Source organism: Gossypium hirsutum, chromosome A10, assembly GCF_007990345.1.
Source record: "Gossypium hirsutum isolate 1008001.06 chromosome A10, Gossypium_hirsutum_v2.1, whole genome shotgun sequence".
Taxonomy (NCBI): domain Eukaryota; kingdom Viridiplantae; phylum Streptophyta; class Magnoliopsida; order Malvales; family Malvaceae; genus Gossypium; species Gossypium hirsutum.
In genome coordinates, this window is record NC_053433.1 from 107,475,887 (window position 1) to 107,502,823 (window position 26,937).

The 26,937-nt window shown below is 29.0% G+C and overlaps 2 protein-coding genes, 2 long non-coding RNA genes and 7 other non-coding genes across 11 annotated transcripts; 10 read left to right on the forward strand and 1 right to left on the reverse strand.

The window, feature by feature from the left end:
• Window positions 1-3,557: 3,557 nt before the first annotated feature.
• On the forward strand, window positions 3,558-4,713 carry LOC121207637 (uncharacterized). Its single transcript, XR_005902725.1, has 2 exons — window positions 3,558-4,118; window positions 4,422-4,713. It is a non-coding gene; the product is annotated as an uncharacterized lncRNA (long non-coding RNA).
• Window positions 4,714-9,505: 4,792 nt separating this feature from the next.
• Window positions 9,506-10,270, forward strand: LOC107915560 (zinc finger protein 6). Its single transcript, XM_041078592.1, has one exon. It carries the CDS (start codon window positions 9,506-9,508, stop codon window positions 10,268-10,270), a length of 765 nt encoding a protein of 254 aa, XP_040934526.1.
• Window positions 10,271-13,293: 3,023 nt separating this feature from the next.
• Window positions 13,294-17,228, forward strand: LOC121207638 (uncharacterized). Its single transcript, XR_005902726.1, has 2 exons — window positions 13,294-13,811; window positions 14,587-17,228. It is a non-coding gene; the product is annotated as an uncharacterized lncRNA (long non-coding RNA).
• Window positions 13,471-13,545, forward strand: LOC121208812 (small nucleolar RNA Z267). Its single transcript, XR_005903936.1, has one exon. It is a non-coding gene; the product is annotated as a small nucleolar RNA Z267 (small nucleolar RNA).
• LOC121208815 (small nucleolar RNA R44/J54/Z268 family) lies at window positions 14,046-14,133 on the forward strand. Its single transcript, XR_005903939.1, has one exon. It is a non-coding gene; the product is annotated as a small nucleolar RNA R44/J54/Z268 family (small nucleolar RNA).
• Window positions 14,280-14,358, forward strand: LOC121208834 (small nucleolar RNA snoR122). The gene has a single exon (XR_005903958.1). It is a non-coding gene; the product is annotated as a small nucleolar RNA snoR122 (small nucleolar RNA).
• Window positions 15,070-15,145, forward strand: LOC121208813 (small nucleolar RNA Z267). The gene has a single exon (XR_005903937.1). It is a non-coding gene; the product is annotated as a small nucleolar RNA Z267 (small nucleolar RNA).
• On the forward strand, window positions 15,351-15,438 carry LOC121208816 (small nucleolar RNA R44/J54/Z268 family). Its single transcript, XR_005903940.1, has one exon. It is a non-coding gene; the product is annotated as a small nucleolar RNA R44/J54/Z268 family (small nucleolar RNA).
• On the forward strand, window positions 15,966-16,053 carry LOC121209080 (small nucleolar RNA SNORD96 family). The gene has a single exon (XR_005904197.1). It is a non-coding gene; the product is annotated as a small nucleolar RNA SNORD96 family (small nucleolar RNA).
• Window positions 16,500-16,587, forward strand: LOC121208817 (small nucleolar RNA R44/J54/Z268 family). The gene has a single exon (XR_005903941.1). It is a non-coding gene; the product is annotated as a small nucleolar RNA R44/J54/Z268 family (small nucleolar RNA).
• Window positions 17,229-19,131: 1,903 nt separating the features above from the next.
• On the reverse strand, window positions 19,132-20,948 carry LOC121207639 (polygalacturonase). Its single transcript, XM_041077998.1, has 3 exons — window positions 20,417-20,948; window positions 19,763-20,052; window positions 19,132-19,662 (listed from the first exon to the last, which is right to left on the reverse strand). Exons 1-3 carry the CDS (start codon window positions 20,879-20,881, stop codon window positions 19,428-19,430), a joined length of 990 nt encoding a protein of 329 aa, XP_040933932.1. The 5' UTR covers window positions 20,882-20,948; the 3' UTR covers window positions 19,132-19,427.
• Window positions 20,949-26,937: the final 5,989 nt, after the last annotated feature.

Sequence of the window (26,937 nt, forward strand, 5' to 3'; positions counted from 1 at the left end):
ATTTAATGTAATTAAAATAAATTTAGAATTATTTTTTTAAAATATTTAAGAATGTTAATATGAAAAATTTTAATAAATGAAAAAAATATAAAAATATAATACTAATTAAAGATAAAAATATTTAAAAAATAATATAGACAACTTAAAATTGAACTTATTTAATTATTTATAACCTCAAATAAGCATCAAGTATATTAGTACTTGATGCAAAATGGTATTATATTGTAAGCATTAAATTCATCATAAAAAAATGAGATTAGAAGTCCAATTAAATTAGTTAAATTTGGGCAAGCCTTTTTTAATCTTACTATAATTTATTTCAAACCATCTTTAGTGACAGGGAAATTTAATTCATGCCTTAAAATCTCTATCCCCAAACTCTTCTGTTTTCTTGCTTGCCAATCACACAAATTACAGGATTTTAATTTCCATTTTTAAATTGTAACTCTTATGCTATATTTTTATCCAATAAATAGGAATCTAATCACCAATTTTAACTGATGTATGAAAGCTTTATGGTATACATATATTTAGGTAACTTTAGATTTCTTCCAATTACACAGTCGAATCTCAATATTTATAATCCTTTTTTAAGGATGGAGTTAAAAAAGTTCCAAGTAGAATTTTATTTTGCTTAATCATAAATTTAATCATGTTTTATTAAAAAATTTAATTCTTTTTTGGCATCAATTTGGTTTTTCTTAAATTGTTTTCTTTAATAAATTTAATGAAAGTACTGTTAAAAAGTTAACGGGGATGATGTGAAATTTCATATGTGAAATATTTTTAATAAAATGTGATTTATTACTTGAAATAAATGTAATTATCTATAAAAAAATTAAAGAAATGTTAAACATTGAATTTATTGGAAAAAGTAGTTTGAAGAAAAAAATTAAAGGTTGGCGATTAAAAGGATTCAAAAATACAACTCATTTTGATAAAACATTCAAAGTGACCAAATTTATCATTAAATCAATTTATTTTTATATTAACTTATAATTTTTTAAAAATTAAAGCACTAATAGAAAAATCTTCACTCTGGGGGCAATGTAATTACCTACCTCTCCGTTACTTTCTTTTTTGAACTAAAACATCTTTTATATAATAATAAAAAAAACATATTATTTATGATATATTTTGGATAAATTCAGTTTTAATTCAATTGCTAATATATCAATGGTTTGGCTGGGGTCTCGACTGCGAATTTATTCCTTTAAATCTTTTAGTTTGTAAATTTTAAGTTATCATTATAAATTACACATTCACTCCTCAAGAATAAAAATTTTTTGTTTAATTCTTAATAAAAACAATAAAATTATAAATTAATACAATAATGAAATTACATTTTAACTATTATAATTTTTTTAGTTTAAAATTGCCTCAGAAAATTTTTGGCTTCTTCGTCATTGGTAACATTTGTCAGGGTTCTTAACATCTACAACCTTAAATGCTACCTTTAGTTTATTCTCAGTTTATTGATCATTCCTGTCTTGTATTAGGAGGTTTCTAGAATACCAAATGATTCTATCGAAACCATTTTTTGAAAACGGGATCGACTTGATTTTGAAGACGACATTTAAAATGGAAGTCGCCACCGATCTTGATTTGGTGTGATCGGGTCACCTTTGTTTTAATAAAACAATTTTAGTTTACTAAAACGACATTTTGGTCTACGAAATCCAAGAGAATAGGTTCGGGAGTCGGTTACGTGCGAGGAAGGATTAGCACCCTCGACACGCCCAAAAATTGGTACCGAATTGATTAGTTAATGTCTTAATGTCGAAAGCTGAAAATCGGGAATGGATTTTAAATACGATTTTTTATTAATATCGATTTTAAAATTCTTGAATTAGCTCAAAATGATTGTTAAAGATTTCCTTATCTCGAGATATCGGGGTATCACATCCCGTAAGTTAGGACACAATACCATGAATTCTCGAGCGCAAGGTCATCTTTTATTTTAATTAGAAATCCATGTGTTTTAACTCGAAAAGGATATTTGTTATTTAGAAACAATGAGAAAATTGAAACCCCGTAAGTTAGGGCACAATTCCCGAATGTTCCAAAATGCGAAACATTGCCTTACTTTGAAATTCTAGTTTTTTGAATAGTAGCAAAGGTAGTATTTAAACAATGTACGTTATTTGTTTAGGTTAAAAGGAAGCGATTTATTAGATAAATGTAGTGAAATTTAATTCATAAGGCAATAATAAAAAATAAAAATATGATGCGACATAGACTGATGATACATGAATAAAGTATTACGCGAGCAAATGACAATAGTGGAAATACGAACAAACGAATTATAACACACACAATGGCAATAACATAACATATGTCAATTAAATAACAAGCTTAATAAACACAGAAATGAGGTGATAACATAAAATGATTTGAATCAAACAAATACATAATCTTAAATATAAAATATATACATAAAGGATTTTAAAATAAATACTATAAAGGCAGCTTAAAGTAAATAATAAAAAAAATCTAAAATCATTAATGAAAAGTTTAAAATCATAATACGTAAAAAGAAGTTCAAAATAAATAATATACATAGTATAAAAACTTATCATGAATATATGCATAAAAAAAATAGACAACGTGCAAAGGGTTTAAGATAAAAACATATGAAAATTTAAAAATAAATGCCCTATACAAAAAGGCAGTTTAAGGATAAACGTTATATAAATTTAAAATAATAAATAATTCAAAAATGATATATAAAAATGTTTAAAATAAGTAAACGAAAAGCAATGTAAAATAATTAACATGTATATAATAATTCAAAATGATATGTAAAACCAAAACAGTATAAAATAGATAATATATAAGATAGTTTATGATAAAAATAAGTCAAAAATGAATATTATGTAGATAGAAATTTTAAATAAGTAACATACAAAACATTTAAAAAAGGGTATATATGAAAATGGATAACACATATAGAAATTTGAAAGTAATAATATACAAAAAAGAATATTTTAGAATACATAATAAAACAGTTTAGGATGAATAATACATTTAACGAATTTAAAATAAACAATGGATAAAGCAATTTAAAATATATGAAATAATTTAAAATAATATATATCTAAGACAATTTAAAACAGTATAATATATAAAATTTAAGGTAATTGAAAATAGTTTAAGGGTGAGTTTGGATGGGCGGTGCGTTTACCTGCGGTTAGTGTAAAAATAGCGGTGGCGGTGAGATTAGATACTGTAGCAATACTGTAGCGTGAGACAAAAAATAAGCTAAACGCACCGCACCGTACCCAATCGCCCATCCAAATTAATCCTAAGATAAATAAATAAACAAAAGGTCTAGATTGTCATGAAAAAAAGGGTGAAATTACAAATAAAACAAAGATTAAGGGTCCAAATTCGAATAAAATAAATGCAAATATTAAAAGGACTAAATTAAAATATAAATAAAATTAAAGGGAGAATTCAGAAAGAAAAAAAAAGGGTAATAGACTTATTTAAAACGTGCCGAAACCTCAAGGGACTGGTTGGGAAATTTTCCCCAACCTCTTATGCGCAACGTTTAATTTGTCTAGGTCAGGGACCAAATCAGTAATGAAATAAAATAATTGGGCGCTATTTGAAAGGATAAAAAAACGCAAATCAAGATCAAGTCAAGGGTCAGAAAAGGAGGAGGGGCCAAAGTGGATAATTCCCATTCAAGGGAGACATGCGGACCCCTCCCCTTTCTAAACGGTGCCATTTGCTTCTTTTATTTAAGTTAATTTTTTTTTAAAATTCATTCTTCTACTGCTGTTTAAAAAAAAAAACTTTTAAACACCCCCCATTTCAATTCCTCTGCTAAGGTTTTAAACCCCTCATTTTTGCCTCCTCCATAGCCGACCATGAACTCCTCGGTGGTCCTCCACGCCCATGCCACGAATCGGTGACCAGTATTGCGTGATGTGGGATTCTCCAACCCTCTTTGAACGAGTTCGAGGATGGAATCTCCCCAACTTGCGGCACCATAAAAAGAGGAGGAGCCTTTTGGTTCCTCTCCCTACGCCACGGCCAATGGCCAAACCCCAAGGGTTCGGCGACCTTCAGATCGGCGAGGGAAAGTCGGAGCACACCCCAAGCAGTAAATCGTAAGTTCCCGTTTTTATTATTCGTATTTTATTACTGTTTTGTGTGTAAAAAAAATTAAAAAGAAATAAAGAAGAAAGCAAATCTAAGTGGAAAAGAATGAAAATTGAAACTCAACAATAATCACATTTTGAAATCGTCTATTCTTTTGATTAATTTCGTTTGGTAAATGTCTGTAGTTGTTTACAAAGCATAGATTTCGGCTTTTAAAGCCAATCTACCAACCGTTCACTTCCCCTTTTTTGTTCTTTTGTTTATTATTTTCTTTTGCATGCTCTCTGTTGTTGCATCTGATTTGATTGCAGATGTCAGAAGTGAAAGGCTGGTGGTTGGCTCGAGGGGAGGCCAAGGGTTCGACAGCACACGTGGCTGTTGAAAAAATAAAAGGTAGTGGGCTATTAGGGTTAGTTTAGGAAATGGGCTAATAGGGTTTTGATTTGTTTTCGGCTTTAATCTATAATGGGCCATTTATTTTGGACTTTTAATTTGGGTTCTATTATTTTGTTAGCCAGGCCGAAATTGGCTATAATAGATCCAAAGAGCAATTTCAATTTCTCTGCATTTTTCAATACAAAATTTATCAAACATATATGCTAACCAATCTTTTAAACTTCTATCAACATATAGGGATTGCAAAGAGAAACCAATACTGTTTCTATTCCTTGTAATAACTAGCACTTTCAACCAACATGATAACTATGCTCAAACCAAAAAATCCATGAACGTTGAGGGTATTTCCGATAATTATGTCTTTTTATATCTTCCAACCAATGTAGGCAACCCCTAATTTTCTGGTTACTTGAACACCTAAAACCCAATGCCTCAATAATAGCCTTCTTCACTATACACATTAGAACTAAAACAGATCAAAGACTAATAATTCTCACAGTCATTAATATATGTTGCGTCCATAATTGATGCCTCTTAAAAGAATGTTGTCCTTAACAATCAACAAGTGTGAAACATTTGGACTATTCCTACTAATTTTAACCCTTTTAGATTATCTTTACCATCCTTATTAAAGCTGAAATGCCCTTGCTGCAAAAAGAAAAAAAAAAGGACTCCAACATATCCCCTTGTTGAAGTCCTCTAGTCAGTTTAACATCCCTACATGCCTTGCTATTCACAGCAATAAAATAGGACGCTGATTTCGCACACCTCATTACCAAATCAGTCCATCCAGGGTCGAAACCCAATTTCAACATCATAGCTTTCAAAAAGTGCTATTCGACTTGACCATAAACCTTGCTTATGTAGCAAAATACCCCTTGTTCCTACTTCTCTTATTCTTAAAGGCATGCAAGATATCATAAAAAGCAATCAATATGTTATTTAAAATGAGGGGCAAAAGCATATTAAGCTTCATTTATACAATGCGTAATCATCTTCTGTAACCTATGGCAAGTAATCCCATTATCATCTATACATACCTATGGCATGTTGTATATCAATTTATCTAACAAATACATTGAATTCACCAAATCATACTATTCATCAAATGCCAATCAATGTGCCATTTCAAAACAGATCATGCTATTTAAATTTTGAACATACGTACCTTTAACAATAGATTATCAATTTCCATATTCAATCAATGTCATTTAACCATTCAACTCACCATTCGATTTTCTTTACGAAGTCTATTGACTCATTCATATTCAGTTTGGCCCCAAGGCTTGATTCTAACTTGTTCACATAATCTTTCATATATTTTATCTTTCATGAATTACAAAAATGCATGCATGTAGTTCCATATCATCAAATCATTGCATATACTTAAATCTCTATAGAGACAAATAATACTCGATGATCCGCAACAGATGTTGGATCTCGATGTAACCTGTAATAATATTTGTATCATCACATATCTCGTACAAACGCACATAAGACCCTATTGACATGCTAGTCAACCCTAACATTTTACTAAGTTCACATTGACATTAAATTTTCATATTTGCATTATCATACCTTTGATGATTCATACATGTAAGAATTTACATTTACCTGCCATATCCTGTAACCGGTCACATTTGCATTTTTCATACCCTGTACACTGTACTATTACATAACAATCATTTATCTCATTTAATTTCAATTCAATCCTAGTTATATATAATTTCACATTCAATTTCACAATTTCATTCAAATTAATCATCAACTTACAATATCTCTTATCATATAACATTTTTCAATCAATTTTCATGTCACATATCATGTATCAATTTAATCATGCTACTTTTCATTTTATTTAATTAACTTCACTATCACAATAGTCATTATCAATTATACAAATAAATCCATACGACCATAATTAAAGCACCTCGATACTCAATCATGCAATAATACATGAATATGCAAATAAATATATTGATCTTGAATCATAAAAGCACAAACCGAAATCTCGCGCCACTCATCAACAACTTGCATTTCTTTTTCCTCTCGACGACCCGACACCGTTTTTCGCTACAATCGATAATTTAACAAATATAACAATATCATATTTCATTCAATCCACATTCAAAAATAAAATCACACATATTTTTCATTATATTCAATTTAGTCCCTAAACTTGGGATAAGCATATCTTCCGATATGTAGTTTTGGATCAGAACTCAATTTCAGATTCTTTCATTAGTCCACACAATTTGGTATTTTTCATAATCTAAACTTAATATCTTTCAATTTCAAGCTTAATTCACTAATTTCACAACAATGGAATCTTACTAAAAACTTAACAATTGAACAAGTTGATATATGGACTAACTAAATCAAGCTCTCATGATCATAAATATATATATAAAAAAAATTCATGAATTTAGCTTGGTTACCTTATTAGAATTGATGGTTGAATGCAAAAGATGGTTTCAAGATTTTCTCTTCAAGAATATGTGGAATAAGATGATAATATCATCTTTCTTTCCACTAAAATGCTATATATACTCAGATTTACATTTAATTAAGCTTAGGTAATTAGATTAATTAGGTTTTATATTAATAATTTAATTATTAATTCAAACTAAATGGGAATAATCATTATCATCCACCAATCATATAAAAGCAATGGTTTATTAACCATTTAGACCTTTTGAATAATTTCTATCTAGGTTCCCAAGTATTTTTTTATAGTGATTAGATTTTTACAATTTAGTCTTTAAGATTTAATTAACTATTTTTTCGGCGAAATTACTTAACCAAGCTCTATTATATTTTTATACTAACTCCATAAATATTCTTATTTTATATTGACAGACTCAATTTATGAAAACTGAGTTTTGAAATCACATTTTTTTGACACATGCTGAAATTTAGATCGTTACAAATAGGTCGAAATTAGGACATATTTATTGTGTTTGAAACTCTGAGAATGAGAACAATATTAGTTTCTTGATCTCATCAATAGAAGACTAACGATTTAATACCAAAAGACAAAAAGAACCAAGATCATTTTAATATATTCTAAAAATTCTAATAAAAAAGCAAGAAAACGATCAATACCTGGTGCTTTGATCGAGTGCATACTTTTAATCATCATCTAGACCTCCTCCAATCTAAAGCTCAATGTTGGAAACTTATTCATATCTCATATAATATACCTTTCCACCCCAAAGAATGTATGAAAGATCTACATGTCCCTGTAAGAAAAATAGGGGTCGAAATTAATTGCAAGTTATGTGCTCTAAAATTTCCCTATTTGCGATAATGTCCTATTGTCATCTTCCAAATCAATTATGCTATTCATTTTTCGTCTAACTGAAGCACTGTTATGGAAGAATGTAGTATTGTGGTCCCTTTCCTTCAACAAATTAACTTGAGCCCTTTGGTTTTAGTAAATTTCCTCCTTTTCCACTTTCAAGTTCAACTCTAGTTTAGGTTCATAAACCTCCTCCAAAATCTTGAAAGAAGGAAATAAATCATTTGAGTCCTCATTACGCTGCTTCTGGTGCTTAACTTTTTGACCTTTTATACTTGCTTTTCCTTACCCCATATTTTCAAACCAATACCTAGAAGTTTCAATTTAGTGGGTAGATCTCCCTCACTAGATTCCCCTAACCTCAAAACCTTTTATTTGCAATCCTCTTTTAAGATTCAGTCTGCACCAAAACGAAATTACTTGTTTAAGTGAGCGCTCCAGTTTGAAGTTTTTCCAAAGCCTATCGAAATAAGAAATGGGCAATGATCCAACAACCCATTCGTTAAATGTTGAATAGTATAACCTGGAAATAGATTCTACCAGCTGGGGTTCCCACCCCTCGATCCAATCTTTCCCTAATAAGATTGTTTGTCTTTCACCCCCTTTTCCCATATAAACCACTGACCTTTAAAACCCAGATTTGATAGATCACAATATTGAGTGTTGATTTAAATTCGAGATTTAATCACCATTCTTAAACAATAACTATATAAAACTTCTATGAAATATTTTTCAAACAACTCAATATTCACTTTTGATTATTTTCTGAGTTTAAATCATAATATCGACAAACTCAATATTTTTCAAAGGAAAAGATTATATAAAACAATGACGCTACATCATATATATATATATATAAAACTTTTTTAATAGTTTTATGTCATATCAGTATTTTTATATTAAAAAAATAAGTTTAAATTAATTAAAGTTTTAAAATTCAAGATAAAAATAATGATATGACATAAAACTATTGAAAAAAAATAGTATTCTTAGTTCAAACAACCCTTTCTCATTTTTCAAAACACAATCATAAATCATTTATGGTAATTAAGTTAAGGAAATTAACAACAATTAGCAAATAAACTAAAAAGGGGAAATATGGCAAGTTGCTATTATTAACTACCCATTCTCTTATTCTATGAATGGGAGCTTCTCTTTTATATTCAAACAAAGTTTACATAAATGTTAATTCCTAATTTAAGCTAAATAATTCATGTAATCATACCTGTGATAAAATCATTTATTTTTATTTATTATAATATATTTTCATTTACCATTAAAAAAGATATAATGGTATTATAAAAAAAATAAAATCAATTAAACATAAAATTGGTAAATTTTTTATGCATGAATGTCCACCAGATTTAATTGCATCTTTTATAGAAATTTAATTTATTTAATTAGGTAATTGTGTTGATATAGTACTTTGAAAACATTAATTTAGAAGAAATTTATGGCAATAATAATAATAGTTTCCTTAGGCACCAAAATCTGAACAAGAGCTTAGTCATGATTTTCAATCTTATGTTAGATGATGCAAGTAACAACTTCACACTGAGATTTCTTTCCATAATTGCATGATATTACATAAATTAAGCCCTTAATATATATATATATATATATATATATAAACACACACACATAAACATCACTCCCTCAATATCTCACATAAAATCAAGAAAAAAATAAAATTTGCCAATGGTTCTCATACTTGAAGATCCTTCAGAAGTAGTTTCAACCAAATCGGCAGACATGGCAGGCTCAGTCCCACAGCAAAAGCTGAGTTCCGTTGTGCTCGATTTGATGCTCTCGAACCGTGACGACGATGGCGATGATAACGGAGGAGCCAAGCCGCGACGCGAATCGAAGATCGAACTCGATCTTTTCACCCCGAGGAGCCCAACTAATTCTTCCCAACATGATGGTGATCATCATGACAAAAGCAAGGTTTTCTCATGCAACTTTTGCAACAGAGTTTTCTCAACATCACAAGCCTTAGGGGGACACCAAAACGCCCACAAACAAGAACGTGCCTTAGCCAAAAGGCGTCACCAAGGGCTCATGGAAGTGAACCCGTCTCGCACTTTTGGCACCCCAAACCTTCCCTACCATCCATTTTCGGCCTTTCCTTCGAACCCTTTTCAAGAATCTTACAACAGATCACCCCTTTCTGTTCGATACGAATCAATGGTTCGTAAACCGACGCATCCATGGCCGTCGATGCCATCATCATTGTCCCGACAGTATCATGTTCCCCATGGTTGGTCTTCATCTAGGCAAGCCTTAATGAGTCTTATACAACCAAGTTTAAGCTTTAACAATGGAGGGCTGGGAATGCCGGGGGCTTCGACTAGTGCAAATCTAGGATTGGGTCAAGCCAATGTTGCAATGAATAGGGGTTCTGAAGGAAGTGATAATCAGTGCAAGGATGGTGCAGGAATTGATTTGTCCCTTAAGCTTTAATTACAGTTTTTATTTTAATTGTTCTAGTTTATTGTTGTAATTGTGGGTGTGTGTTTACAGTTTAAATTTATTTGTGTTAATGTTTTTATGAAATTCAAATTATTATTAATGGAATTTATATATTTTCCTTATTAATTTTGATATTGATGAAATTTCTATATACATTTTGAGCAAGACATTAAGTTGATCATTAAGATTATTGCATACCATTTATGAAGTGTCGATATGAACGTAGAATATGGTTGAACATCATGTGGGTATTGCGATACTGTAATATGTAAATTTAAGAGGAAAATAAACAGAATATGATATTGTAAAAATAAAACCATTAGAATATCTTAAATATATTTTAATTTTTTCAATTTCATATATACAATGAATTTTATTTTTCGTAACAAAATTCTTCCAATTTATACCATTTTAAGAAAAAAATTCTTATTATTAGTGTGGGGTGTGGCTCGTATTTTCGCCAGAACAGACAGGGATGTCATGACGAGAAGTTTCCCGACGTTGCGATGACAAACAACATCGTGATGATGCAAATGAAGATGTGACAACATGTTCCCACATAATTTGAGTTTCTTCTCCCAATTAAGCTCTGATTATTTTAGGGATATTTATAATTAGAACTCTATTATTAGACCATTTAAAGAAGCTATTGTATCGCTATTTTGAGATGGCAATTAAAGATGTAGTACTATAGGGTTTCTCTATTGGGGCGACACTATGTAGTCATAGATGAGTTTTGGTGAGAGTTTTTATGGTAACTATGGAGATAATTTTGTTCCCAAGTTGAAACTTTGTTCTTGAGATTTAGGTTTGTGTGCTTAATACATTTAGGTTTATTTTATCCATATTGTAGTTTCGTTTGTTTACTCATTTAGTAAAAAGTCAAAGTCTTATTTGTTCATGGTTTTTATCCCCTTTGGAGGAATTTTCCACATAAAATTTGTATTTGATATTCTCTATCTTTTCTATTTTGTTATTTATACAAGTTGATCCCCAACAATTAATTTTGATTTTAGATAAATTATTTCATGAAAATAATTGATATCTTAAAATTTAAATTTAAATAGTTATAACTTATTGAAAAAAATCTATGTTAAAATTTTAATTTATTAAAAATAATTAGAATTAATCTTTTATTTTAAAGTTTCATCTTTGTTCTCTGTTTTTTGAAAATCGACACAACTCTAATACTGGGAGTGTTTAAAAAAAAAATCCAAGCTATCAACATTCGATAACATTAGAATTTAAGTAATAAGTCTCTTGAGTGAAGCGAGTTCATCCATATTCAATATTAAAATTTTAATTTACAGGTTCACCTCCATGGTAGTATAATATGGGATGAATTTAAATTTGTATCGTATAAAAAGGTGCTCAATAAATAACTCAAATTTGATTTCTAAAATGATGTTAGAAAATACAATCATAAAATTCGAAAGAATTAATAATGATAGTTTTTTATTTTCATTAAAATAATATTTTTACAATTATATTTATATATTTCCACAAATGCTTAGATAGATTTCCCTATAACCTTTGTGGTAATATTTATTTATAATTATATAATTATATTTTATTAATAAATAAACTTTGGGTTATATCAAATTTATAAGGGTGGATTGATTTTGGAAAAAAAGTTGTTTACTCTTCGTTACTTTGATTTTAAAAAATCCCAATTTAAATCAGTTTGGATTCTCAATTAAAAAAAATATTTTACATGAATTTATATACTTTTTGAATTATTTTCATTAACTAATATATAACATAATTTATTTTTATATTATAAAAAAATAATAACTAAATAAATATAAAATTGAATTCAAATAAAAACAATCTTATTTTAAACCAAAAATTAAAATAATAAAACTAAGATTAGTCAAATTTAATAAAAGCTAATCAATTATATGATGTGAATTAAATATGTTTAAGAGTTATCTGACTCACTTGGGTAAAAAAAATTAAATTTATTTGAAATATGAATCAAAATTGAGTTTAAAGCATAAGTCTGATATGACCTATTTTTTAAGTTTGTATTGTATTATATAATGCTATTCGTTGTTTATAATATATAAAAAGTTAAATCTAGAATAATGTATAATACCATAATTTAAGCATTACAAAATTGTTAGGTTGCTTATATTTAAAATTGTAATAGAAATTTTTTTATACAAAATTATTAAAAATTAAATTAAAAATAATCTAAATATTTTTTTTAAAAATTATATGAACGGATTTAAAATAAGTGTAATTTTAGTTATTTATAAATATCGATAAAATTGGACAAAAATTTTAAGCTTATATTTTGAATCAAATTAAATCTAAATAAATATAAAATATGTTAATATAATGTTTAAATCTGACCTGATTCATGTGCTGGGCTTCTCGCCCAAGCCCGAAGACCCGCTCAAAATTTGGGAGGATTTGGGTAAAAATATTAGGCTCAAAATTGAGTTTCGACAAAAAAATTAGGCCCGTTTAAGATATGTATTAGGCTCGGGCTTGAATATTCATTGCCTGAGCTTAGATCGGCCCGACCCATTTTAAGTTTATAATACATAATATTATACAATTTAAAACACATTAAAAATATAAGACTATACTAAATATATAATACTACTCAAATGTAAACATTAAAAAAATGTTAAAATGACTATATACAAAATTTCAATAAATAAAAAAGGTATGAAATTATTAAATGTTAAAATAAAACAATATAAATATTTTTTTAAAAAGAATTTTAAAAATAAATGGGTAGATCTAAAATGGGCTTCAATTAATTTTTTACAAATATAAATAAGTTTGAATAAAATTTTAAACTTAATTTTTAAGTTGAATTTAGGTTAGATAAGTATAACATATATTAATATTATACTTAGAAGCACTCGAAGTGGCACTGATAGATTTTCGATCTTTTTAATAATTTATGCCCTAAGATTTAACTGGATAAAAGAATCTACTGAAACTTGGGCCATTAGGGTTAGACGGACCCTTTTATTAGTAAATGGGTTGGGGGGCCTCACTCTTTGGCGCCGCCTCCTTCTCCATCCATCTCATTCTTCTATATATATTTTAAAACCCTAAATCGATTTTCATTCATGAGTTATTTCTTATTTGTTTCTGATGCAAAGAATGTCTTCACAAAAATTTAACAGAGTTTTGAGTATCTTTCTTTTTGGTTTTGGATATGCTTTTTGTTTTTGCCTATGATGGTATTAAATATACTTTGAGAGATGTTTTCTCTTTGAAATAATTCTAATCTGAGGCAAAGAAGGAGCCCAAATTCTTTTATGTGCTTGTTTCTTTCCATATGTAACTAGCATAAATTTTGTATGCCCTTGTTTGGGTGATTGGTAACTCACTCTTCCTGTGAATCTATGTTTCTATTCTTCTCAAAGTACTCTGCAGTTTTACATGAATTTTGCCTATGAAATCTCAGCTTTAAGCTCTTTTTTCTTTTTTTTTTGGGTTTAAGATCTTACAAAGTTATCTAGTGCTTCGACTAAATTTGAAGTTGAGTTTTGTTTACTATAGGGAGGTAAAGTTTTCTTCTTTTAGCTTCGTTTTTTAACCAAACGTCGAACTCTATTTATAGTAACTTTAAGCTGGTTTACGCTTGTGAAAAAAGTGGTCTCTGTACCTTATAGATCTATGTTTTCTTGATTGCCACTGATTGTTTTAGAGTCTAGAATTGGAATGATTTTGTCTCATTAATTTTTTTTCTAAATTTCTTGATTTTCCTATAAAATCTGGTTGTTCTCTTACATGAAATTGTGCAAGTGACGATAAAGATAGACAGGGACATCAGTACCCATTGGAGGATGATGAGTTGTCTAAAATGGGAATCTCTCTGATGCACAAAACTAATTGGTTTTATTTCATGCATAAGTTTCTTTTTCATGATTTGATAAAATTTATACAAAATTTTAGATGAAAGGTTTCTAAGGAGTATTTTGATGTATGCTTAATCCATTAATCCTTGTTTTAAGCTTGAAAGACTCAAGTTTGTCTATGATGCATCTTAATGCACGTATTATCAGATCAAATAATGATGATATCTCATTATTGTCACTACCTCTGAGACAAACAATATGTCAGATATATTACTACTAATTCCTCACTTTGCAAGTCTAGATTTTTGGGTTTTGAATTGTAGTTTCAACGAAGGGATTTTGCACTTCATTGAATATGGATTTCGTTTGTTCTGTAGGTTTTGCACTTCATCGAATGTGGATTTTGCAATTCTCTATTGAGTCTATGGGTTTTGTGCTTTGTATATTTTGCTGTAGTTGACTACTTTTTTGCTGCTGCAGCTTGAAATGCCTAATGGTTCAGCGGAGTTGTCTTGTGGTTGAAATGCCTAATGATTATTATAAAGAACGGAGATTTGAATGGTGCTTCTTGTTGCAGCTTGATGATTTATTGAGCTCCAAAGGGCATTGCATGTGATAAACAATTTTATATCAAATATGAAGGCATAAATGCAAGCTGTTTTTCTTTATGTATCATGTTACAATTTATACTATTAAAGAACTCAGTGATCGAATTAGTTGCATTGGGTTAAGCAATTAATTAATCAATCTATATTAAGTAGGAAGTAATACCCTAACTTGGTTTTCCTTTGGCGCCCTCCACCTTGTCCATCCATCCCATTCTTCTATAACTCTAGTAAACACTTAACTCTGTTAAACAATTGTATGCATATTTCACAAAATTTAACCGAGTTTGTAGTTGATAATTTTTTCCGTTTATGTTTTTGTTTATTCTATTTTTTGATAAATTGTTTATGCTAATTTGTTATGCCTATGATGGTATTAAATATACTTTGAGAGATGTTTTTCTCTTTGAAATAATTCTAATCTGAGGCAAAAAAAGAAATCCGAATTCTTGTGTGCTTGATTTTACATTTGGGTTTTGTTATTGATTCTGCTTATATGTATGGATGTTCATATGTAACTACCAAAATCAGTAAGGCCTTCGTGCCACTGATTTGGAGTCTGGAATTGTAGTTTTTTTAATTTCAGTAATTGTATGTCTTGATTTTCCATTCAAACCATGTTGGTTTCTCTTAGAAATTTATGCAAGTGACGATAAAAATAGACAGGGACATCAGCACCCATTGGAGGATGATGAGTTGTCTAAAATGGGAATCTCTCTGATGCACAAAACTAATTGGTTTTATTTCATGCATGAGTTTCTTTTTCATGATTTCATAAGTTTTATACAAAATATTAGATGAACGGTTTTGAAGGTGTGTTTTTTTATATGTTTAATCCATCAATCATTGTTTTAAGCTTGAAAGACTCAGGTTTGTCAACGATGCATATTAATGCACGTACTATCAGATCAAATAATGATGATATCTGATAATTGTCACTAACTCTGAGACAGACCGTATGATGTCTATCGAATTTTGCTTTAATTTGGATTGTTTCATAAGCAAATTTAATACTTAATGATTGTCACTTCTTTATGTTGATGGTGTTAAATGTACTTTTGGTTGAATTCAGTAGCAGTCTTTGAGGCTTTTCTACTATTTGTTTCTCACTTACACTTGTGTGGAGAAGGGTTATATACCTATCCTCATTCTGGTAATCATTGTGCTGGCATGTTCAATTGGTGTAGCTGCTTCTTTGCCGTCCTATAATATCTACATATTTTGCTGAAGTTCATCTTAGATTATAAGAATCAATTGCCAGTGAGGATATCTATAACAAATACCATCTTTCGGGACTGAATGGCTCTTTGAGCTTTGATGTCCGTCTGCAAATCTTAGGCATTTGTGCTGCGTATAATGCTAGCATGTAGGGTAATAGAAAACCATATATAGTTTAGCATTTTGTTGGGAAACGTATTATGTTTAATATATTCATATTAATTATTGTTTCATCAAATTTGAAGGTTATTACAAATATTGTCTTCGGTTGCACCATCTCAATAACTTGGTTGATGCTAATACCTTAGGATGCATTTTCGTGCTGTGCAGCTTGTGCTTGTTAAGTCATATGCTTACAAAAATTGTATGACATTTGATTTTCAGCTTTATCAGTCTTGGACGTCATGATGTTTATTAGCCTTGGATATCATACTACCTTATAGCTCGTTTGTTCTAATGGAAAAAGGATCTCTCTATGTTAAAAATCTATGTTTTTCTTAGGTGACACCAACTGATTTATAGTCTAGAAATTCAATGATTTAGTTTTCCACTGAAATATTGTTAAAAATATGTGTAAGTGACGATAACAATAGACAGGGACATCAGTACCCATTGGAGGATGATGAGTTGTCTAAAATGGGAATCTCTCTGATGCACATAAAGAATTCATTCTGAAGCATATACTTCTTTTCAAGCTTTGATAATTGTTATACAAAATTTTAGATGGAATCAGATTATTTTCTCTTTAAGTAGTTTTCTGTTACATGCTAATAATCTTTGTTTAAATCTTGATTAGCTGGTTTGTCAATGATGCATACTAATGCGCGTATTAGCAGATCAAATAATGGTGATATCACTTTATTGTGTCGTACATAATCAAATTTAGCACCTCATGGTTCTTTGATTGTGGTGATGGTGTTAAATTTTCACTTGAGTTAATTCTGTTACAGTCTTTGAAGCTCTTTGACCATGTATGCCAAATTTTTTGCCACTAAATTGCCGACGTTGCAGTTTCGATTTTTGGTCATGTTAACCAGTATTTGTTCCATTCTTGTTCGAGGGGCAGTGTGTAGATGTACTTCTTTGCTAAAGTTGTAACTAATTTAAGAATCAGTGTCCAATCAGGGGTTGAATAGGCTGCCTTAGCTCATTAAATTCGTTTGCAAATATGGGGTTTTGCTTTACTTTGATTGAGCTTCATGTTCTTATGTAACCTGATTGTCCTTAAGAACCAAGTATGCATTCTGTGCTGTGCTTGGTTCTAGTAAGTTTACATCAATTTTACGACTGGTTTATGAATTGATGTTTATTGAATACTTATTAATTGATATTCATTTGAATACTAATTCCAAGTAATTACTCCGCTAGAATTTACTAATCAAAACATTACAGTCATCACAAAAACCTTGAAGCAACTTAAAAAGTTCTTAGCATGTGTAAGTAGTGCTTGAGCAACTGAGTCACAAATCTCCTTTATCTTGTAGCTATTTGTATAAACTAATCTATGTCCGTCGTTATTTGTTTGCCATGAGAGCCAAGTAATTCTTTCTTCTCACCAAGTCGGCCTTGGGTGAATATTCCTACCAAAAAAACTATGCCCTTTTTTTCAAGCTTTACGTATTGCATTCATCAGCCTTGAACGGCCCTTAGTAAAATTGGAATGGTCGAATCGGTTTGGTAATTGATTTGTTGGTTCAGTGGAGTTTTAGTTTAATACCAGAAGATTTCTTTTAAAGCTCCTTGCGATGAGCCCCAACAAGTAACAACACATCATTAGTAAAGAATATAGATGTGAGACGGCTAGAGTCTTCGGATCAATCAAAATGCCAAGAAGGACCGACCTGAATTGCATTTGCAATTAGGGTGGAGAGGTAATCCGCACAAAATAAAAGCATATAAAAGAGATGTCAGGTTCCCTCGTGCGACTCACCATACATGGTTTTAAATTTTAAGAGATTAAAAATATATTTGAAGGAAAAGAAAAAATGTTGTGTTAAAAAATAATTTGCTTTATAATATAGTTTTAGAACACATAATTTTGGCTTTTGAACTTCGTAATAACTAGATCCATTTTTATTTTTAAATTTGAATTTTATCAAGATTTGATGATCTGTTTATTATATATGATTGGATTGGTTGGTTGAACCAATTAAAATGATAATCGACGATTGCTATATAGATTTAAAAAAAAAGTTGAATCAATTGAATTAGAAATTATTCAAAGTCAATAAAAATTTTAATAAAAATGGGACAAAAAATTAGTAGTTGAACAAGTTGAATTGATTTAATAAAGTCTTGTGATTTTAACTTTTTATGAATTATTAATTAATTAATTAATTAATATTGGTTTAACAATTGAGCCGATTAAACAAATTGAATTAGGAATAAGTGGTTTGACATATTCAATTATTGATCCAGTTATTAGAATATTATAAATGATATTTTAATATTGTATGATGTTAAAATTTTATAAAAAAATTTTAATTTTTAAGTGATGATGTGACACAATTTTAGAACGTCACATCATTAAACAATTATATTTTTCAAGTTTAAGTCTCAAAGTGAATCTACTTGCCAAATGCAAGTACCAAAATGAAAATATATATATATGTATATATCAAAACCGACTTAATTACCAAATTCTGTGTCAATATTATTATTTTTATCTTAAAAAAGATTGTTATACTTTCCTAAAAGGAAATTATATCTTAAAACAATTTTTTATGTTATTATATGTGATTTTAATTGTCAAACACACCAACTTATCCAAAAATTAGGATACTCACTCAAAGTTTAAATACTTGATTGATATTTAATTAAGATTGAAGAATGCTTTATAAATGTAAATATTAAAAACATATATTATTTTGTCTATATTTAAAAATGTAATAGATAAACTACTAAATAAAATAATATATCTTAAAAAATAAAAAAATAACATGAAAGAGCCTTAAATGAATTTAAATTATAAATAATCACATTTTTAAGTAAATGTGAAATTCATTTTTGAAACTAAACTTTGTAATTATGTAGAGTATTACAGTATACATAAACTTAGCCTGAATCCAACCTGAATTTCAAAGGCTAAAGAATTTCAATATACAATAAATATATGTACCTAATAAACAAAAGAGTAAATCCATAATCTATGATTTACAAACAACTATTTGGTCGAACTAAATCAAATACTTTCCCCATTACATTACAACAAAATGATTGAGCATCTTTATCCAAATATGTCAAATTTACATTTCGCAAACTTATTTCGGTACATGGATTCTTGGGACTACAATCAAATTTTATAGCTATAGGTGTCGATGATGTTCCTCTTATATTCTCATACATGATATCTTTAATCTTTATTCCTGAAACCTATAATTGTCAAATAAAAAACAACCAATAAGGAAAGTAAAGAAATTAAGCAAAATACAAAAAAAAAAAGAAAACAATCTGGTGATACTAGATAATTATTTCAAAGTAGTAGTAATGGTAATTTTGTTATACTTGACCCGGACAATTTTCGTTGTGAGGGCAATAATTTTGATCAATCACAATAGGGTTTTGAACATTTCTCATCACGGAATCTATAAATCGAACCCCTTGAACAAATCCACTACTTGGCCTAGCCCATGATTTGATTCTCAATCCGTTTTGGCTGTCGGAAAAGATTGTCTTCTTCACTGTAACATTTTGGACCCCGTCCTCTTCCAAATCCTTTGCTAAACTTCCAATGCTGCAAAGTTCCAATTAACACAAACTGATATTAGTAAGTGAATAACAAACACATTGCTTCATTTTCAGTAAAAGTAACGAAGGAGTTTGATATGTCAAACCTAATGCCGTGACCGGGACCACAAGTGACTTGCTCGATCCATAAATTTTTTGTGCCAGGGCCAATCGAGATGCAGTCGTCTCCGGTTTTAATAGAGCTATTAAATATTTTCACATTTGTTGACAATTGGACATGGATGCCATCAGTATTCGGGCTATCACCGGCCGCAGTAATCTTAACTCCTTGGATTTGCACATTTTGGCATCCATTAATCGCAATGTGAAACATTTGACTATTTAAAGATGTTAATCTATCGATAGTGATATTGTTTGAGTTGGTAAATCGCAACGTCTGTTTTTACACAAAAATAAACATTAGTAAATAAATATTACAAACCATTTGTAGCAATAATGATAAAATATTATAGTTTACTTTCTAGCTCAGAATTAGGGTACAAATTGAGACATCCCTGCTTGCAATGCATTCCAAATTGGCTAGAAAATTTCAAATCTGGTTCAGTCATTTTCAAGCTGAGCTTATGCTCAAATTTGAATTAAACTTCGAACTTCAAGTTCAACTTAGCCGAGCTTATGTTCAAATTTGAGTTAAACTTAGAGCTTCAAACCTTAAACTTTAAATAAGAAGTTTAAGCTCGACTAAATTCAATTACTCTACTCAGAATCATATAAGAAAAGAAAAGAAAGAAAATACATACTGTGGTTCCAAGAGGACATGAGTTAGAGCGGGAAGCCTTGCAAGCCCAAAGAGAGGGTCCTTTAGCATCAAATGCACCTTGACCAATTATAGAAACTCCGTTCACTCTTTCAAAGCTAACCCAATTTTCCCATTTTCCCAGCACTCCATAATCCGAAGGAGCCACAATGGTGCCATCGATTCTTATGATGATCTGAGGGCTTTTGCATTGGCCCTTAAAAGCCAAGGAACCCACCAAATACCGCCCTTTCGGCACATATATGAAGGTCGAGTCTGCCGTGCTACAGGCTGCATTCCATGCCTTGAGGAAACCGTCGGTTGAATCGGTTCGACCAATCGGGTTAGCCCCGAAGTTCAAAACATTAAACTTCGTCATTGCAGATGTCGAACTTGTACTTAACATAACAAAAACAATCGCAATGATTCCATGGAAATTACGACCAGAAAGCTTCATGGTTTTAAACATAAAGTGTTTGGGTTGAGAGAAAAACTGAAACAACTGTGAGAAAATTCAGAGAACGAAGATGGAAGTGTTTATTAGATGATTGGTGCATGAGAAAAGTTTTAAGAGAGTGGGATATTAATACAAAAGTGTAGGGTGTTTTTTTTTTTGTAAAAAAAAGGAAGACATGAAAGGATGGATCAGTATAAATGTCAAAAGCGTAGGATTGAAGAAAGCTGCCATGGCGTCCTAAGGCTACCATTTAGAGTATTTTGTATGAAATACAGTGTACATTGAACAGTTTGCTTGGCTTCCAATTCACTAGCGATTTCAAATATGTTAAAACGATAGATTTGAGGATCATCAGCGCAGTCGAATTGCATCCTAATCAAATAAATTTGGATTTTTTTTAAATTTAAAGAATTAAAGGAATTTCCTATGAATGTGAACGTGATATACACAAATCATGTTTGATATGCTATTTTGAGATTCTCATGATATTAATGCAAAATTTATTTATATTTATTAAGTTAAAATATCTCATAGTTTCTATGCTCTTCATACATTTAGAATTTAGTTCCTTTATTTTTAATTTAGTCTTTCTACTTTTTATATTTTAAAATTTAAGTCCATAACGTTGCTAAATTTATTTTGTTAGATATAGGTTCATTACTATGTCATTTTTTTAGTTACATGACTAACAAGTGAGTATTTGTTAATTTAAAATGTCACACCAACAAATTTAACAGTATTAACAATTGGACTTGAATTTTGAATTTGAAAGCTAGACGGACTAAATCCCAAATTTATGAAAAGTACAGAGATTTATGACATATTTTAACCTTTTTTATCAGGATACAAATAATATTTTTGATACATTTCATAGAACTAACCATAATTCCCCAACCTTTAGAAAGGAGGATAAAATGCGACTGAATTAAATTTAATGGTACTAATGTGACAACTCGTGTGATGATTTCTTTTTTTTGATAGAATGTTTAGAACTACCAAAGTCCCTCCCCAACTTATAAATAGGAAGATAATACGCTTCAGCGCACTGGAACACGCATTCTCTTGTATTGGCAACAATGCCTATGCCAATCGAGCTATCACTCAATTAGCCTTGTGTAATGATTTTTATATCCCATTGTTAATGTGAATCTTTTTAAAAGATATATGACATTTCTTAAAGTTTTAATGCTTTTATGTTTTTTTTTTAAAATTATGATGTGTATTTTTACACGAACTATTATGTCAACATTATTAAAATTTTGATTATATAATAAGATTTACTGTAAAAAAAAGTAAATTAACTAAAATTTGAAAGTTAAAAAGGATTAAATTATTCTAAATTAAAAAAGATTAAATTATTCTAAAAATAAAAATTAAAATCAATAAAAAATATGTTAAATGTTAAAGATTAAATTTATTATTATCCTAAAAAAATATTTTCTTTTGATACAATGTATTTTTTTAAATAAAACCTTTCTTAATTTTTAAAAATACAATTAGTACTTAAATTCACAATGTCGAAAACCCTAAAATTCTTACTCTGATCATCTCTCATCCAATTTCTTTAACCATGGTGAAAACTATTAGGAATGCATACTGTTTTGAGGCGTGCAATGATGATGATGAATCAATTATATAACAAAAGGGAAAAGCCTAAAATTACGGCACCAAGTGAAAATTGTGATTAAATCTAGGAGTATTTTTACCGTATGTTAAAAGTGGCTTTTTTTATATGATACTTAGAATTACTTATAGTTTCACCTCAACTTATAAATAGGAAGGTAATACGCATTATCGTACTCGAGCCCACATTCTCTTACATTGGTAACAATATCCTATATCAGTCAAGTTAAGATTCGATTGTCTAAAAGTGCTTTAATCTAATCATAAATACATTATAACAATGCGAAGTTACAATTTAGATAATAATTTAATGTGTCATAGTTTATATAGTGTAATTTGACATTTTAATAGTTTACAATATTTTCAAAAATTATAAATATTCTTATTCTCTAAGTTTTTTAATATATAATATTTTCATTGCAAATCTAGGTTCTCTATAATTAACCATGTTAAATTATTAGTATAGTTAAATACATTATTTATGATTTCAATTTGTAATTAGCAATTTTGTAGATTATTTTAACATATTTTTATAAAAACTTTAATAAATACAAAAGTTAAACTTTTTTCAATATTTTTAATTAACATGTTTAATTTTTTTTAACAAACATATTTTAAAAAAATATTATTTTTGAAATTATTGAAAATTTATTTAAAATATTAAAAAGTGACTAAAATATGTTAAAAACATACTATCATTTTTTAATTAAAAATGTATAGAAAATTAAAATTATTAACATGATATTTTCAAATTATTTAAAACTATTTATATTTATACTCTTTTCACAATAAAATATTTTTTCTTCAAAAAATAATTTAAATTTAGAAAAAAATATAAATGAATATAAAATATTATACAAATAATTAAATTTGGAATAAAATTTAAGCAGTTTATATCTTATTTATATAAATTTTTAAAAAATTTAAAATTAATATCAATTTAAAATTTCATTATAAAATTTTTTTAAAAATAATTAATTATTATCATTTTCATTGTTATATACAAACTATATATAAAATTGCTGGAAAGGTAAATTTGGTTAAAATTATAACCAAAATTTCTTCCACTTTTCAAGTTCAACAGTTTGTTTGATCATTTTTTTTTACAAATAAAGTAAAAATGAAATTAGCTCAGATGCAAATTATTCAAACCCATCATCTAACTTAAACATGACAATATTAGAGAAGAAATAGTAATATTATATTAGTGCAATATAATAACATGAAAGGTCAATCCTAAAAAAAAAGTCAATTTCATTTCAAGTACTTAAATTATGATTAAAATTTTAAATTGGTCTTTAAACTTTAAAATGTTTGTAAAGGTTTCTTTTGTTAAGGTGATGGGATATTACAATCTAACAAAACAAGATGTTGTGGAGAGATGGCGGAGAAAAAAGATTAGAGTAGACTTTGGAAAACAAGTGCAGTGGCAGGCAATGGTGATGAAAGTAGGAAGGGACTGAGAAATATGAGCTACGATGTTTGTTTTGATTGTAATAAGAAAATTGCAAAGAGAACTTTAGAATGCTCAAGTTTGTCCTGAGATCCAAAAAAGTCCCCCGATGAAGCTTTGGATATTTTATTTATATCCTTTCTAAAGTAGTTATCCCTAAAGAATGATTATGAAACAAGTGACATATTTTATAGGACGTATGAGAGATGCGAGTTATTTTAAGAGAAAGTGTTTTGAATTATGGGTAATGAGTGTGAATGAAATCATGTTCATGTTACTTATAGTAAGTAATGGGAGAGAAATTATAAAGATAATTTGAATTATGGGTAATGAGCATGAATGAAATCACGTCCATGTTACTTGTAGTGAGTAATAAGAGAGAAATTATAAAGATAATGGATAATGGTAGTTTTGTACAGAAGTTACACTCATGTCATTCATTTTGATAAGGAGAGTGCTACTTGCAAAGTTAAGTGCAAATGCATGGTTTGATCAACAAAGAGAGGGAGAGAAAAACACTTGTACTCTAGAGAAAAGTTAAGAAGTAGCATTCTTAACATTATTCGTATTTGAGCCTCCAAGCCATGCTCTCCAATACATCCCAACAGTGGAGCAAAGCTAAAAATCCTGCCAACCTTCTTAAAATGGACTAATTTTGCAAGGAACGATATCTCTTGGCACTACTATTGATAGAAGCGTTAATAACAAAAAATTGAGTATCTACATTGTTCTAAATGAGAATTCAAAGTACTAATATCATATCAATCAAGTCTTTCTATTAGCCTAATCGTTAGCTTGGACGTCTAGTACTCAAGTTCCAACTCAAATATGACATGCAAGTTACTTAAAACACATAGATCAAATTTTAAACATGTGTACCTACTATATGAGCAAGTTAGGTTTGACTTGTTAAAAAACATATAGTATGGGTGATTTTTTTTGTAATATGTCAAATTCAAACTATTCATGTAAGAAGTTCACATGTGTTTAAACCTTTATTCACATGTTTTAAATATACTTCAAGTCAAATCCGAGTTATAGTGTTATAATGCCCAAGTTGACGAAAAAAATCTAATCATATTGATACCTTGAGGACTCAATTAAAAAATTTCTAAGTTTGGAGACTAATTTAAAATATAAACCATAGCTTAAGGATATTTGAAAGAATTAACCCATAAAATAATTAAAATATAATAACAACACGAAATAGAAAAATTATAAACATGAAACAGGTACACAAATGTAACAAAATTTTTATATAATAAATATTGTTAACATTTCAAAATTTATATAGTATAAAATATTTTTTTTTGATTTCTTCATGTACATTTTACGGTTTATGTTTGAAGTTCGTGATTACCATTCCTAACAATATTGTCTTCAAAATTTAAACAAAAATTTTCTCTTAAAAATATAATATTAGTATATGAATTGTAATATCTTATACATGCTTGTCGTTGAACCCAAAAATTACTTAAAGTTGGTTTATAGACATCTTATAACTTTGGAATTCGATTCCTAACATCAAATAACCTTTCTCTTTTCCCAAAACTATGTCAGTAAGAATGCCCCATTTCGGTAATAAACCCAAATTTAGATCTATACTTTTTTTCTAACCGGTATAATAATGCACTTAGTCCTCAATACTTACACATTTTATTAGTTTGATCTTAATTCTAAATAATAAATTTAAACCTCCATATTTACAGATTCTATTAATTATATATATTTTCAAATTTAATCGAGTTGAGTTGGAATTATTTGAGTAAATTAGTTTGCAAGCATATGAATGGAAACTTAATCAAACTTGACCATGACTTAGAGTTAAAAAGATTATCATTTTCGTAAATATACTTAGATGTTAAAAGATTACCAATTGTCAGTATTATAGTATAAGAAGCAACACATAAAATGGAGTAAACAAAAGGTTGATTATATAGTTATAAAACAAAAGTTGCTGAACAAAGTACATGGTAAGGTTGTGAAACAAAGGCTTATTATATATTTAACAAATAATTAATCCACTTTGAGTAATTAATCAAGTTTACTTGTTCTGTCAATTACATATATGTAGACTAATGATTAAACAAATTGTTGACCTTGAAAAGTGAAATTTTATTAATAAATCATATTCACCTTCATAATAAAGATTCCACCACCTTTTTGACCATGAAATCATAATCCGCCGCAGGAATAATGCTATAGATGTTGAAAAGTAGACGGTGAACCTCTTTATATAATATCAATCATATATAAGAGGGCATTATTTTTCGTTATGTAAAATTAAATTTATTTTATGTTGCTTTATATTTTTTCATACAGTTGACATTTTAATAATTTGATTTCTACAAACAAGAAAAAGTCTTTTACTAATTTTTGATCCTTGGATATTCTTATCATAGACATGTGTTTTTCTTTTCACTATATAAATTTATCATACCCCTACTATGGCAAGAACATGCAGTAGAAGATGGGGTGACCTGAAAATTACCCTCCTCATGGAACAGTTTGCGAGTGACCTTCCACCCAAGATGATCTATAGTGAATCATACTTAAACTATTTTAGAGACGATCCACTATAGATCCTTCATAGGTATCATTGAGGGACCGTTAAGGCTTAACAATCTTGTATAATCCTAGGCATGAGAATATCAGAGTAAGATCACATAATACACTATATGGAGACAATTGACTTATAACGATTTTGCCACTTGGTTGACTACATGATCATGCCTACCTCTTGTACAAGAAACAAGGGATCTTCTGCTTCCTTAAGAAAAGCTTAAGTATCAACCTCCTCCTTCCTCTTTGGCTCTTTGCAAGTTACAGGTGAACTAATCCTTTCATCTCTACCACATTCTCCTCTTTGTCACTCCTTGTTGAAATCTTGTATCAACAATTGGTGCGGTGAGAGTGGATAAAGTGGGAATGTAACACCCCACACCTAACTTGATTGTCAGGTTTGAGTGTGTAATGTCACATTACGCTACCA

Bases quoted from the DNA above. Each gene is read 5' to 3' on its own strand.
- LOC107915560 (XM_041078592.1), top strand. From the start codon at position 9,506: ATGGTTCTCATACTTGAAGATCCTTCAGAAGTAGTTTCAACCAAATCG.
- LOC121207639 (XM_041077998.1), bottom strand. From the start codon at position 20,881: ATGTTTAAAACCATGAAGCTTTCTGGTCGTAATTTCCATGGAATCATT. The intron at 20,053-20,416 runs GTATGTATTTTC...GTGTAAAAACAG, and splicing joins CATGTCCTCTTGGAACCACA to ACGTTGCGATTTACCAACTC. The intron at 19,663-19,762 runs GTTTGACATATC...GGAACTTTGCAG, and splicing joins GGTCCCGGTCACGGCATTAG to CATTGGAAGTTTAGCAAAGG.